This window comes from Lissotriton vulgaris, chromosome 9 (assembly GCF_964263255.1).
Source record: "Lissotriton vulgaris chromosome 9, aLisVul1.2, whole genome shotgun sequence".
Taxonomy (NCBI): Eukaryota; Metazoa; Chordata; class Amphibia; order Caudata; family Salamandridae; genus Lissotriton; species Lissotriton vulgaris.
The window spans coordinates 325,199,468-325,213,690 of record NC_141697.1 but is presented as its reverse complement, the minus strand read 5'-3'; the positions used below and the strand labels follow the sequence as shown (position 1 = coordinate 325,213,690).

General features: G+C 43.4%; 1 protein-coding gene across 1 annotated transcript in view; it reads left to right on the top strand.

The window, feature by feature from the left end:
- Nucleotides 1-14,223, top strand: part of EML5 (EMAP like 5) — a 1,453,541-nt gene that overhangs the window by 1,400,683 nt on the left and 38,635 nt on the right. The window contains exon 40 of the mRNA XM_086936634.1: nt 7,379-7,532. Within this exon, the coding sequence (XP_086792760.1) occupies nt 7,379-7,532 (154 nt within the window). The remainder of the gene's footprint in view (nt 1-7,378; nt 7,533-14,223) is intronic.

Sequence of the window (14,223 nt, the reverse complement as noted above, 5' to 3'; positions counted from 1 at the left end):
TTGCAGATCTTTTGCTATCCCCTGACGAAGGGCCCCGCCCGAAATGCATAGGGATGATGCATTGATCAATGGATGTTATTAAAAAATATACATTTGATGCATTGCTTCACAAAAGAGTCACTATGATGATACAATATGTGACCTACTAATTAAATGAACTTTCAAAAAAGACTACCATTGACTACGCTTGTTTGAATTGTATGAAACTTCGTGACGAATCTATAATTCAGGAGTCCAATCTCCGATCGGAGTGCCTTTTGGAAACAGTGCAAGCAGTCCTTGCACTCCCTCCTTTTTCAGTTTAAGCATCAGTCCTCACCGGCCGGAAGGGACTATTTCCTGGCACCCTAAAAGACCAACAATTCAGTTTATATTATTTACATTGATGAACTTTTCCTACCACGAGTGCCGCCATCTCTACATTATTTCTGATTGGCACTTTACTTTTAAACATATTCATCTAAAGCACAGCATGCCACCATTGCTACAAAAATAAATACACATTTTTTGAACGACAATTTATAGACTTTTGTTGCAAATGGTGTTGCAATATTTTGCAATGGCAATAGCTCAAACGTAATTAATGCGAGACCTACTGCATTGCAAATGCTTGTTTGAATGTGGCTGGGGCACATGTTTGAGTCCCCACCTCATGTATTCGACTATAAGAAGGAAATGTTTCGCCCAAAGGAGGAGACAGCCTGGGAAAGCAAGCAGAATTTCTGCTGGTGCGAGGCCTGGGGGAGCGGGAACTCTGGAGCGACGGCGAGCAAGTGGTGAGCCCAGCTGATCCGTCTGACAACCAGTGGAGGACTTGGAGAACCGGTCAGAACCGCAACCAGCATCACAACCGGGAGAGGCTGTTCTGAGGTCCGTGAGGAGAAACCAAGCCAGTCCGGGATCTATACACAGAGGGCGAGAAGAGCTATGCAACGAATGGGGCTGCTGAAGCACAAGTGAGCTCCGGCTGCACAGCGGGGGAAGCAATCGCTCTCTGCGTGAGTGGCGCCCGGCTTGGGCTTGCAAAGAAGACTGGGCCCATTCTTCTGCAGCTGAGGAGTAGAGGCTGACAGCGCACAAGGCCTGAGGCCCCCAGGAACGTCAGCAGCAGTAAACTGTGAGTGGCTGCCTAAGAGAGGACCTAATGAAAGGAGAGAATCGGGAGGACTTGCTTGCGGGGCCACAAATGCATAACAAACTGGGGTTGGAGCCACGCAGGGGATCGTATCCCCAGGCTCCCCCGCAACGAAACGCTGACCCTGTTTCCCTGCGCCCAGAGGCATAAATCAACCGGAGATCTCCCGCTGGACTCTCTTACAGCATTGTAGTACTTACTGTTGCCGTGACGGGAACAGCCATTGTTGCACAATACTCCTGTCCCTGGGGGAAAACGGATTCTTATTGCCAGGGCCGTGTGTTGAATGGCTCTTTTCATTATTTTTATTATTTGCTTTTCCATCATTTTCATCATTTGCCTCTACCGCCGCGACCCGGCACAGTGAGGGGCCGACCAGAGGACTACAGAGGACTACAGCCCCCAGAAATCCTCTGAGCTTGCACCCCCTGTGACACGGTAGCTGCACCGGGAGGCACAACAAAAGTACTGCCACACTCCCGCCGTGCCCGTTAGAGGCCCGAGGAGGCTGGGCTGGTCCACTTATTTTCATTTTTGATTCAGCACCATTTCCGGCATTGGACTCAATCTTCTGGAACTCTAAAGGTACTGTGATATTGACACGCCATCTTGTAGTGGTTTAAGGGCGAGATTACTATGAGTAAATTAAAGTTGGGCAATACATAGGGTGTAGTCGGGACTTTGGACGCTTTTTGTTAAGGGCAGAGTCCGTTCTCATGCACAAAATTGAACTCACGGAGCAGAGACTTTCTCTCAAACCCTTAACCAATGATGACAATAGAACTTTCTTCCCAGCTAGCACTTTAACTGTCCCGGCTGGCTGTTTAAACGTGGGAGTTAATGCATCCCAGGACAGTAGATTACATACCACTGCCCCAGTTATTGAATCTATGGATGCATCTGCTATATGTGATAGTGTTGATCCTAATGATGAACCTGTTGCTGTTGGGGTGCCGATTGAGCGAAATGTGGTTACTAGGGGTCAAAACGCGAAGGCAAATACTAATTATGGCAATAGTCTTGCACCTCCTGCATAGAAAAGAAAGGGGCAAACTGTAAATAAACATCAACCCAAAGTGCCCAAACCATTAGGGAGCAGGAAAAATCCTGCTGGTAAAGAGCATCCTCAGGAACCCACTGTATTGAATGAGGACACTGTTTTAGGGGGGCCACTTTCAATTCAGGGCTACTTCTGTGGGAAACTAGAAAACATGGTTTCAGGCCTCTGAGAACCATTACAAAGATTGACTGAAATCGAGATTAGGTTGTTTAACCTTGAAAAACCAGTGTCAAATAGCAGCCTGCCCATGGTAAATTGCAATGTGAGGAAGAGCAATGCCAATAATGGGATTACGGGCAAACAAAAACCTGTTAATAGTATTCAGAACCAGAGAGATGTATCTCTTGCGAGGGATGGAGGGGAACAGTCTCAGAACAGAATTCAAGACCGTTTACAATTACAGGATTCTACTTGCATGTATGTCCAGTCTGTTAACACTTTAGGTGGTTGCAGCTCGGGTTAGAGAGGCATTATACTCCACGTTTATCAGGAGGAAACACACAGGAGCCTAGGACCCCAGGGGACAGTCACTCAATTCTCCATTTACCTCCTGCAGCAACCCCCTATACGATAGTTTTTGCAAATGTTCCTCCACTGTTGCCCGGCGCATCCGAACACTGGTGATCTTTGATGAACAAATCACTTCACTTTCTAAACACCAAGACTGGGATTGGCGATCCGCTGTTCACAAATTTTAAAATGGCACGACGGATTGGGTGGGTTGGAAAATCCACCAAGAATCTCCTAGGGGACTGTATTGTTCTAACTTTTAGATCGCCAGGCCTAGTCAAGGCAATTCTAGTAAGGTCTAAAACCTGATCTGTAAGCTCAAGGGGTGTTTCTATTTTTCCGCTGGGTTTCTTCTATCAACCAACTAGGCCCCTGTGGTTTGATGTAGAAAGGGAACGACAAAGAAAAGAACCCCAGCATATTTTGTACCTTCCTTGGTATCATCCAAATCGTTAAGCGTCATTAAGTGGCCTCAGAGAATTAGACTGACTGGAAGTTAAAACGAGAGACAGAAGGAATACCGATTCCTTAAACAATGAATTTAATATAGGTCCTGGTTTATTCAAAAGTACTGAGGCCCCTTGTCCTCTAACTGGTTTAGTTAATAGCCCAAATTATTCTTTACATCTGGATATAGACTGCGAGGAAGGGGTTAGCGGTATTAAAAGTATTGAGCATGCAGAACAACCTATTGCTGAAGGTAGGGGAGACATGCAGAACAACCTATTGCTGAAGGTAGGGGAGATAAGGTGGCCATTGACCAACAATATGTCCACGCATTGACAATGGTCTCCTGGAACATTAGAACTATACTCTCTGATGAGGCTTGGCTAATATATATTAAAGACGTTTGATATCATTTGCCCCCAGGAAACATGGTGCAGAGAGGAAGTGGTTATTGACGGCTTTTGTTCATTTACAGTAGACGCAACTCCGTCACTTGCAGGGAGGGCAAAGGGAGGTTTAGTGACCATGATCTCTGTCAAATATGGCTCAGTAAAGATAGAGAATATCGTGGACTCGCCCTGGTACCAGATTATCTTGATCTCTAATTTAATTGAAGTCCCAATATTATTGATTAACTGATATTATAATATCTTTGATCAAAATGAGGATGGGATTATTAACACCCTTAAAGAGGAGATTAATAAGGTTGCAGGTGTTCATTTCCCTGTATGCATAATATGGACAGGAGATTTTAATTGTAACTTATGCCGTTATAGTAAGCACGCAGCGTGTGGGATGTTAGATATTGAAAAGCAACCTTTTGCTCATTTTAAACACACACCGCAGGGCGAAGCATTAAATGATACATTTATAGTCAATGACCTCTGCTTTTTTGATACTTTGGTTGGCACCCCTCCTACCCAGTATCCAACATTTATGGGTGGGGGCAGGACTAACACTATAGATTTCATGCTGATATCATGTACATTTTCAAATTTGGTGGAAAGCTTTTTGGTAGAACCTAACCCTACTAGTGATCATAACCCTCTTACCACTAGTCTGCAAATAATGGCAGCAAAGGGTAAAGGCGATGAATATCCCATGAATTATAATCCTAGTCAGTGGGTGAAAATAAAATGGTCTAAAATAGATGTCACAAAATTTGAAGAGAGTATTGTTAGAGCTAGTACTGGAAAGGTCTTGACCTGTTTATCTGAGGCTTCTACTTCTGAGGTGCTCATACAGAGTTTCGAAGACTTTTGTAAAGAGGTCACCAATAACTTGACCAAGGTAGTGAACAAGAACAACGCTCCGCAGGAAAATAGATGGTTTAATGCAGAGTGTTCTAGGGCCCAAAAAGACCTTTAAAAAGCCTTGCACATGGTCCCCCCATGATAGGGCCTTAATAAGTTCGGCAAGACAACTTTATAAACAAGTAATTAGGCTTAGGAAGGATAAATTAAGAAGACTTGCCTGGTAAGACTTGGAGAACGCTAGCGCTCTCAATGATTCCAGGGGCTTATAGGAAGTCATAAACCACCCGTTGTTTACAGACGTGGTTAGAAATATGGAATCAACTATAACAGGGGAATCCTGGGTAGACCATTTTTCGAAAATATTTAACCCAAACGGCGTATACTTGCAAGAGCAAAAAGATCACCCAATTATTAACTTGGAAACTGCTACCCAATTGAGTATATCTATTTCTCCCAGCAAAGTTGAAGAGGCGCTGATAAAGGGCAACTCTGCAAAAGCCCCAGGGCCCGATGGGGTACCCCTAGACATGTTCAAGGGCAATCTCCAGTTATGGGCTCCATTTTTGGCAAATGTTTTTAAAGCAATAATAGTGGGCCGTATCCCTACTACATGGAAAGAGGCTGTGGCGGTGACAATATATAAGAAAAGCAACAGGAATGATCATGTATGCTATTGGCCCATATCCCTCATTGTGCAACATGTAAAGTGCTGGGGAGGGTAATTCTTGCCCGTCTGGAAACCTAGGCTAATGACTCTGGTCTTATATATCAAACACAATATGGTTTCCAGAAGGGAATGGGAACGAATGAACAATGTCTCAACCTGTCCCTAGTTATGGGTAAGTACATGAAGAGCAAGGGTGGGTCAATCCACCTGGCCTTCATGGACTTATCTAGTGTCTTCGACATAGTCAATAGAGGGAAGTTGTGGACATTAATGGAAAGAATGGGCTTTGAGGAAGCACTTATTGCTTTGTTGCATAGATAGCACTCAACAACCTCTGTCTCTATAGGCTATGGACCAGGGGGGGCGAAAAAACTAGTCCTATTGCGTTTACTGAGGGTGTCAGACAAGGATGCATATTGGCCCACTTTTTATTTTTTTCAGACACAAATGGGGTGAAGAAATTTTTATTGAATCAGAAGTTGGACTATCTGAAAATTGGAGGAAAGCGGGTTCCGCTTTTGTCATATGCGTATGATATGGTACTGATGACTTTAACTGCTAATAGCCCACAAAAAACTTTAATGACTTTTACTGACTTTATGATGGCACTGGATTTTAAAGTAAATTTTAGTAAGTCTTTTATCATGGTGTGTGGCCCAAAACAAATAAAAACAAGGAAATTTGTGGTAAAGGAAAATATTGTAGGCAAAGTACCTAACTTCACATATATGGGGAATGTCTTCAACAATAAACTGAATTGGGATCATCTGATCACAGTGAGGGCCCAACACACTAGTAGAATTATAGAGGACCTGTTCCGCTTTGCATGCAAGTTGGGTCATAAGCCGGTTGCGGAAATGCTTACCTTGTATAAATCAAAATGCTGGTCAGTCACAACTTATGGGGCAGGAGTATGGAGCTATCAAAAATTTAGCCGGATACAAATTCTGGAAAACACATTTTTAAAAAGGCTATTGATGGTCCCTATTAGTTCTCCTACGAAATTCTGTCACTCCGAACTGGGAGTGGATTATGTTGAAGACTGAATTAAAAATCGCCCCATTAATTTTATGGGGGAAAGTGTGGTCTTCAGAGGAATTGTTATTTACTAGAGAGATCATTAAGGATTGTATGAGCCTGGAAAAGGTATCGTCCATTCCTTGGCTCCGTTATGTTGAAAATGCATTCAATAAGATTGGTCTGGGAAAATATTATGACAATCCCGAAAGCATACCAGCTTACATGAAACCAATCATAATGAAAGCTTATTACAAAGAATTAGGAATGCTTGACTAGGTTGAAGAGCTTTTAGTTTATAGGCAGCCTTGAGGCCAGGAATTTTATCTATTTTTTAGCACCCAGACACAATCACGCTTCCTTCTGACTAGGTTTCGTTTCTGTACAGTGCACTTTCTTCTGGCCTTTCCTAACCCAGTGAGCTGGTGTGAGAGACTGACTCCCTGTTCATGTAATAATTTAGCCCAATGCACTTTATGCTCTTTTGCACATCATGTAAGGATATAAGGGCCTGTTTTATTAGGCCAATTTCGAAGGAAATTTGTCCTAGTTCGAATCAAGAGGCTTTTAATTATTTATTATCTTTGTCCTCGGTTGCCATCTGTAGTGCTGTGCTTAATTTTATCAGAACTGCATTATCAATTAGGAAATGTTATGAACTGTGTTAGAAAATCCGGATTAATGCGTTTGAAAGGTTTAAATCCATGCAGTTATTTTTGGATAGTGATAGAATACGCTGAAAGCTTAAGATCATGTTTTAAATTTTATATTGTGAAATCTAAATACTTATCCACCCCACATGTTGTATTGAAAAATGTTAAAGATGTTTTATGTATGATGCTTACTTTTATGATTCGATGAATCGAATAAAATGTATTTGATGATGAGGACTATAAGAATGTCTGAGACCAATGAGTGCAGAGGGAATTTATATTACTTGTTGACAGTATCAGACAAGACTGCAAGGAATGACTAGTTATCGAGTCTACATTACCCCTCCACCTCTCCAGCACATGGAATGGCTGCAATAGTTTGAAAGGCATAGTATCAGGACTTCAATAGGAGTGTTTCTGAATACTTAATAGAATCTAGAATTCAATTACTTTACCTACTTTATGAGCTTATGCCATGAAAAACTCCATATTGTGTCTGTAAACAAGAAAAATTAAGTATCGTTGGACCTCACATAAGGATCTCGTCTCCATGGAAAACTACAATTCATCCAAAAAAATCATTCTTTCTATGTTTATTTTTTACCAATAAAACGTTGTGTCTTTGCTTTTCAGCGTTCTTGGTGACGAAGTTGTGGGGATCTGGTCCAGGCATAGTGAGAAAGCTGACGTCACATGTGCCTCTGTGTCTCACTCAGGAATCAGCCTCGTCACGGGTGATGACTTCGGCATGGTCAAGTTGTTTGACTTTCCATGTCCGGAAAAGTTTGTAAGATCCTCTTTTTTTTTAATGTTGTTAGCGTGACCCCACATCTTTGAATGCCTAAAGTACCTTTTTAAAAAAAATTCGTAGTCCCCATCCATGAGCAGGACGTGCTTGCCCGAATCACTCAATGTTTCAGGTGATTGAAGAAGCCCACCAAATAGTTCCAAAATTAAAAGAGCCAAGTTTGTGTGTTTTTTTGTAATCATTATTTTTTATCGAAAGGAAGAAGAGGCCCACACATGACAGAACGAGGTTTATTAATTTTAAATTCCTGTCTGACCCGTGGATACCCAACGAGGCAGTGTGTAAGGAGACTCTCCTCCCAACCACCCCACACAGTATGTTGATTACGTCTTTGTCAGTTCACCTGGGTGACAATCCTTCAGCTATTCTACGCTTCCCCCTTCTTAGCCATAGTAGATAGACTATTATGTCTCTATCATGCCTCTCGGGTTGTTTATACTTTTGTAAAGCCTGTACTGCCCTGGCGGGACCATGTCAGCGGTTACAAAGAAGAAGAAAAAAGGCTAACGTGGTGTGGGCTCGAGACCTTGCCACAAATTCATAGATCCGCAAAACATTATGGGTTACCAGATTCTTCAAGAAAACCTTGAATCTCATTAAAGTTCTCCCTGTCCTGTTTGCGAGTGTGTGCCGATTAGACTGGCTATTGAGAAATAAAGGTTATGCGAACCATTAGTGCTGCACATTCTTCCACGTGTAGCTCCAGATTCAGAAATAATGTGAACTTCGGCGTCTAAACTCAGAATGTGCTGCTGGTGCTTCATAGGTACCACTCACTTTTTCTCTTTGAAAGAAGAACTAACCATGTGGCGAAACAGAAAAGGCCCTTTGTATAGTTATTTAGGACACTAATAAAACGGCATGCATGATGCATGGTTCTTCTGTCATTGAGAATGCAGAAAGTGAAAATAACGTTGAATGGCTTTGCCACATGTTGGAAAAAGGGGAACATACATTTCTATAGGATAAGGTATAAACTAATTGGATCCAATTATCATGGTTTTTCCAGGCATTCCAACAATTGTCACCTAGAAAATGTGTAGATTATCCAGACAAGCTATGTGTTTTTTCGGTACGCTATGCAAATGTTCTCTGTGTGCAAGCAGTTTTGCGCTTTGATTAGAATGAGATGTATCATCTTAGCGGTCAGGGAAATTTGGATTTTCTGTATCGGATGGAGGAAACTTCCTTTTGGTCTTAAATTGATAAAAACACATATCAGGATCTTTAGCCGCATGTACTTTGTGTCCCTCCTGGAAAAATATTTTTTTTTTTGGGATCAGACAGAAATGAGGTAGACTTTAAGGTAATGTTTTTTGCAAATTCATCTAAGGACGGCATGGCATTAAAGTTTTCATTTTTTACGTCTAAGTTTTTATTGGCATTTATGAGTAAGCAAAACAGGTTTATCACAAGAGAACAGCATAGTGATGGTCAACCAGAAGTCAATAACAACCCTCCCAACCCTCGCCCCCGATCGGCTCAGGACACATTTCTGTATCACATACCGCACAAGGATTGGCATTAAAGTTATTAGAACGAACACTCAGTGTCCTCCTCTTAGGAAACGCTGTGAGGCAATTCGGGATGCACAAATTTGTTTACAAATCATATAAGTATATAAAGCAATAATGAGGACTACCAATAATAACTGCTCATTTTCAGGGATTTTTTTGTTTGTTTTTGGATCCTAAGCATGTCGTCTATTCACCTTAAATTAATTCTTCATTCTTTAAGATAAAGGATTATTTCTTCGACCCCCTATGATCAGTCGGCGTCCTACGATTAATTAAGACCGAACTTTCCCATAAAAAAAATGTTTGGCCAGCTACGTTTTTGGTCAGTTTTGTGCAGATCAGTTCCGGAGAGGCAACATTTTTATAGGAGAGTCCCAATAGAGCACATATCCATCACACCTTCCATTTAAAGTTATTCGATACGCAGAACTGAAATAATTAAGTTGACCAGATTTAGAAAGTGACTTTTCTGAGCTACACTCTTGTGCCATAGTGCAAGAGTGTCTGAATTGTTGTAAGCATAGCTTTTGTGCACGAAGGGGTCCCTTCCTGTACAAAAACTGTTTTCAGGCATTTTCCTCTTCTTACGTATGCTGTAGAATGCAGCACACATGCAAAGAGTAAAAACAAGGAGAAACAAACATTTCTCTTTTTTCTTATCCCAGCCTCAGAGAGGCACATCATTTTGGCACAATTCATATTTCTTTGTAGATTTGCTTCAAAAACAGTGGGTGGTTGCATGGAAAAGCCCATACACCCATGGAATGCCCACTAGATGCAAAGTATTGCAAAGCAGTGCATTGCACAGCGTTGTGTTACTTTAGGCTACAATCCAGTGCAAATCACAATTTGTGTAGGATTGTAAATCCCACCATTAGCCGGACTGACAATGCCGGGCACCGGGCAATCCCCCGGTAGGCTGCCAGGGTTGGGGGCCGGTTTTTTGGCCGGGGGCCGGTTTTCTTGCTGGGGACGATTTTTGGTCTGGCCGCGAACTTCCATAAGCGTAATCAGTCACTACTCTGCGTCTTTCCTCGCTCCGTGAAGGGGTAAAAAAAGCACAACTATCATGGAGTGGCTTCTCTCCTGCAAAAATCCATAAATAATGGAACTGTGCACCATTCAATAGGGGGAGGGTCTCTGCTGCCACGCTGGTGGTGACATGCGCATAGTGGCTCCAGTAATAAAACGTGCGCGTGCGTGACCCGTTGAGTACAGGTCGAGAGGAGCATTCCAAACTGTCTAAGACAAGTCTTTTTATTTATTTCTATAAGTTGCAGAGAGGCTCCCCGTAATTCAATTATTGATAGTCCCCCCCCCCCCCCCCCCTTCTGCAGCCCGCCGCCTGCAGGTCGGACTGCAATTTCAATACTGCCGGCCCGGGCCCGTGGAAGTTGGAGAGAGGAGTGAGTGAGCCCTGTTGAACTTGAAGGTGGCCGACCGGGGCACTGCAGTTTTACAGAAGCCTTGATCCGGAGTTCCAGGGTTGCCGTGCTGTGTGTCACCATCGACTGAGAGTGGCGAGCGTGAGCGTCTCTTGGTGGCAGCATGCATGGGCAGTGACACTGACCTGCTCCGCAATTTCGCTGTGTTGCAACCGTGTGTGACAGAGGTACTTTGAACTACTATCTCTGCCAGATGACAAAACACTGATTCTGACGACTGCAGACACGACATCCTCTGCACAGCATACTATGAAGTCTCTTGACTCCACAAGTGTTTGTAATCTTTTGTGGCCTGACGGAGCCCATATAAACACACTGATGCTGTCTGAAGAGTTAGGAGGAGAGCGATTGATGGATATCGCTGGTGAATTTCATTTGAGGCTCCAGGGTGAGTATGAGGGGTCATTTTCCATCTGCGATAAAAAAAGAACTGCTCAGACATTGGCACACGTCATTCTCTACTAGCATTGAAGCAACGTCATGCACGGAGGCGAAACCATTGCACAAGAGGGGGTCTCATTTTTTAATGATATCCAGTGACTTAAAAGTCCACTATCACTGTGACAAGGCAATACAAATGGCAAGGGTGTGTGGGACGCAAGCGAGGAAGTTCGAAAAGTGTGAAAATGAAATTGTGATACTATTAAATACAGGCTGCATTTATAGTGGAGTACGTCTTGAAACAGCCAGAGCACGCGACTCACTCGATTCAGACTGCTTTAGTTCAGGCGTTCTTTAAGGATAATAGGCCTATCTGGCTACCTGGGGCTCTCAGATGAGCCAGTTTGAAAGAGCCAGTGAATGAGTCAGTTTTTTTGCCCTGTGGACCGTGACAGGATAAACAACACATACACGGTCCACACACTGACCCTTTTAAGGCAGTGGCAGAGTGCTCGACAAGCTAGTTCAAACACCAGAAGCTTTGCACTAATTTTTAGTAATAGATTTTATTCACATTTTCTCTCTGATGGGTAACATTCTTTGTCATGTGTATTTATCATTTTCATATTAACAAAACTGTTGACACCTGTGTGAGTACGAATGCTTTCGAGCAATTTAGTAAATTTGTATAATTAATAAAAACTCAGGAGGACACCTCCACTCTCCTACTCGGTATTTAATTCTTTTTTTTTTTATTTCTGTAATTTTTTATTGTGTATAAAAAAATATATATTTACATGGAGCATACATGAGTGGCAGAAAGAAAAGGAGAAAAAGAAAAAAGAAAAAGAAGGCGCCGGGGGGGGGGGGGGGTATAGTAATATTGTCCTGCAATAGTTCGTTCCTTGCCATGGTGCGTGGGGTCAGATAGTTCTACTAGTCCAAAAAAAAGAAGAAGTCCGTTTTCCGAGTCTTGCTTGGCGTTGTCTTCTTTCCCCCCTTTGCGCTGCCTGGTGGGTATAGCACCCCGGACGATAGAGAGGATAGAGAGGGATAGAGGTAGGAATGGAGATAGGAGAGTGATCTTCCTCGCAGGTTTCTTTTGTTAGAGTGTGGGTCCCTATAGTGTGTCCCTTGATGGCTGTCTAGTGTCTAGTGTCTGCGCCTAGGGGGGTTTATGTGATGAAAGGTAGAGGTCTAGGGGCCTCCATATGTTTGATTGCCTGTGTGTTTTCGGTGAGTGTTTCGCTGTAATGTTATCTGCCCCAGTTGAGCCACGCCTGTGGTGTAGCTTTTGTGGTGTCTTTCCAGTTGCTTAGGATTATTTTGACTGCAGCCGTCAACAGTAGGTCAATGAGGTCACGGTCTTCTGTTGTTGTGATGGACGGGGATGCAAAGCCCAGGACTAGACTTGGGAAATCTATGTGTATGGCTACTCCAGTGATGTCATTGATAAGCTTCCCCGTTCTTTCCCAGAAATCCTTGATCTGAGGACAGCTGAGTAGGAGATGCTCTAAGTCCCCCCTTCCACTGTCACAATTCCAGCATGTATCGCTCTCTCGGATCCCCAGGGTGGATAGGCGGGCCGGTGTCCAGTATGCCTTGTGCACTAACCAGTATTTGGTCTGATTTAGTGAAGCAGTTATCTTTTTCCTAGTGGTCGATCTCCATAGTTCTGCCTTTTCGGTCTCGCTTAGTTCCTTCCCTGCTAAAGTCCCCCAAAAGTTTGTGACCTTATCGTTTAGTTTGGTGTTTTTGGGGCGTAGGGCTCTGTATAGGTGTGCTATTTGGTGTCCTATTATGTTGAGATTGGCTGCAAGCTGTAAGAGCGAAGGTGTCTGGCTTGTAAGGTTTGCCTTCCTAATTGCTACTTTTATTTTCAGGAAGTTGTATAGTTCTATGTTTTGTAGGTTGTGCGCTTCCTTGAGTGTATCGAAAGTTGTGTTCTCGCCGTGTCTTTGAAGGTCATGGGCCGTGGATATGCCATGTCTGTACCACTCAGGCATGTCTAGAACCTTATCTCTGTATTTTAAAATGGGGTTATGCCAGAGGGATTCAAATTGGCCTCCCCTGATGCTTGTTGACAGTATTTTGTCGACGCTCAGAAGAGCTGTCATTGTGTTCTTGAGGACGGGGTTATCCTTCACTGCTGGGTGTCGTGTGGCTGTCAGGAGGGTTATAGGGTTCATGCCTTTTAGTAGTCCGCGCTCAAATGACAGCCATGCTGGGGTGTATTCCTGTCTTGGGTCTAGCCAGTGTAGTCCCTGTCTAGCTATGCATGCCGTCTGGAATCGCTTGAAATTCGTTATGTTCAGGCCGCCCTGTTCTTTTGATAGCCTTAGCTTGTGTAGGCTTATTCTGGGTTTTTTTCCCCTCCAAAGGAAGCTGTTCAGTATCTTGTCAAGTGTCTTGTGGAAGCTCTCTGTGTTAGTCAGTGGGAGCATGGTTAGCATATAGTTGACCATCGGTGTCAGCATCATTTTTATTGCTTCTATCCTCCCCCACCATGTTGTGAACTTGGGGGACCACCCTTCTACTTTGTCCCTGATTTTCTGTATTGTTGCGTGTTCGTTGTGTTCCAGTGTCATTCTTAGGTCTCTCTCGAAGAGGATACCCAGATATTTTATAGGTTTTGGTTGCCATGTTAGTCCTGATGTTCCTAATACTGTTCTTGTTGCGTGGATGTTTAAAGGTTTGCATTCAGATTTGTCTCTGTTGAGTTTGTACCCCGAGACCTGGGCGTAGTTGTCAATGGTGTCAGTCAGTGCTTTTATGGATCTCTCTGGGTCTTCTGTGACTATTAGTACGTCATCCGCGTACGCCGCTAGCTTGAAAGTCTCTCCCCCTATTGGTATCCCTACAATGTCCACATTAGTTCTGATCATCGTGAGGAGCGGTTCTATGGCTAGTAGGAATAGGGCTGGTGACAGGGGGCAACCTTGTCTAGTTCCCCTTCCCAAGTTGAGTATGTTTGATGTGCCTCCGTTGACCACCACCCTTGCTTTGGGGTCCTCGTATAGGGCCATCACCATCTTCCTATAGTTTGGACCTAGCCCGAATTTCCCCATACACTGATCTAAGAAGGGCCATGAGACTCTATCAAAGGCTTTCTCAGCGTTTAGGGCTATCATGACTGCTGCGTTGTCGCTGCGGGAGGAGTGGTTAATGACGTGGCATAGAAGTCTCGTGTTGTCGTGTGACATACGGTTTTTAAGATAGCCTACTTGCGAGTTGTGTATGAGTTTCGGAAGGTATGCGTTGAGTCTGTTGGCTAGTATTTTTGCGTAGATCTTGCAGTCTACATTAATGAGGGAGATCGGTCTAAAG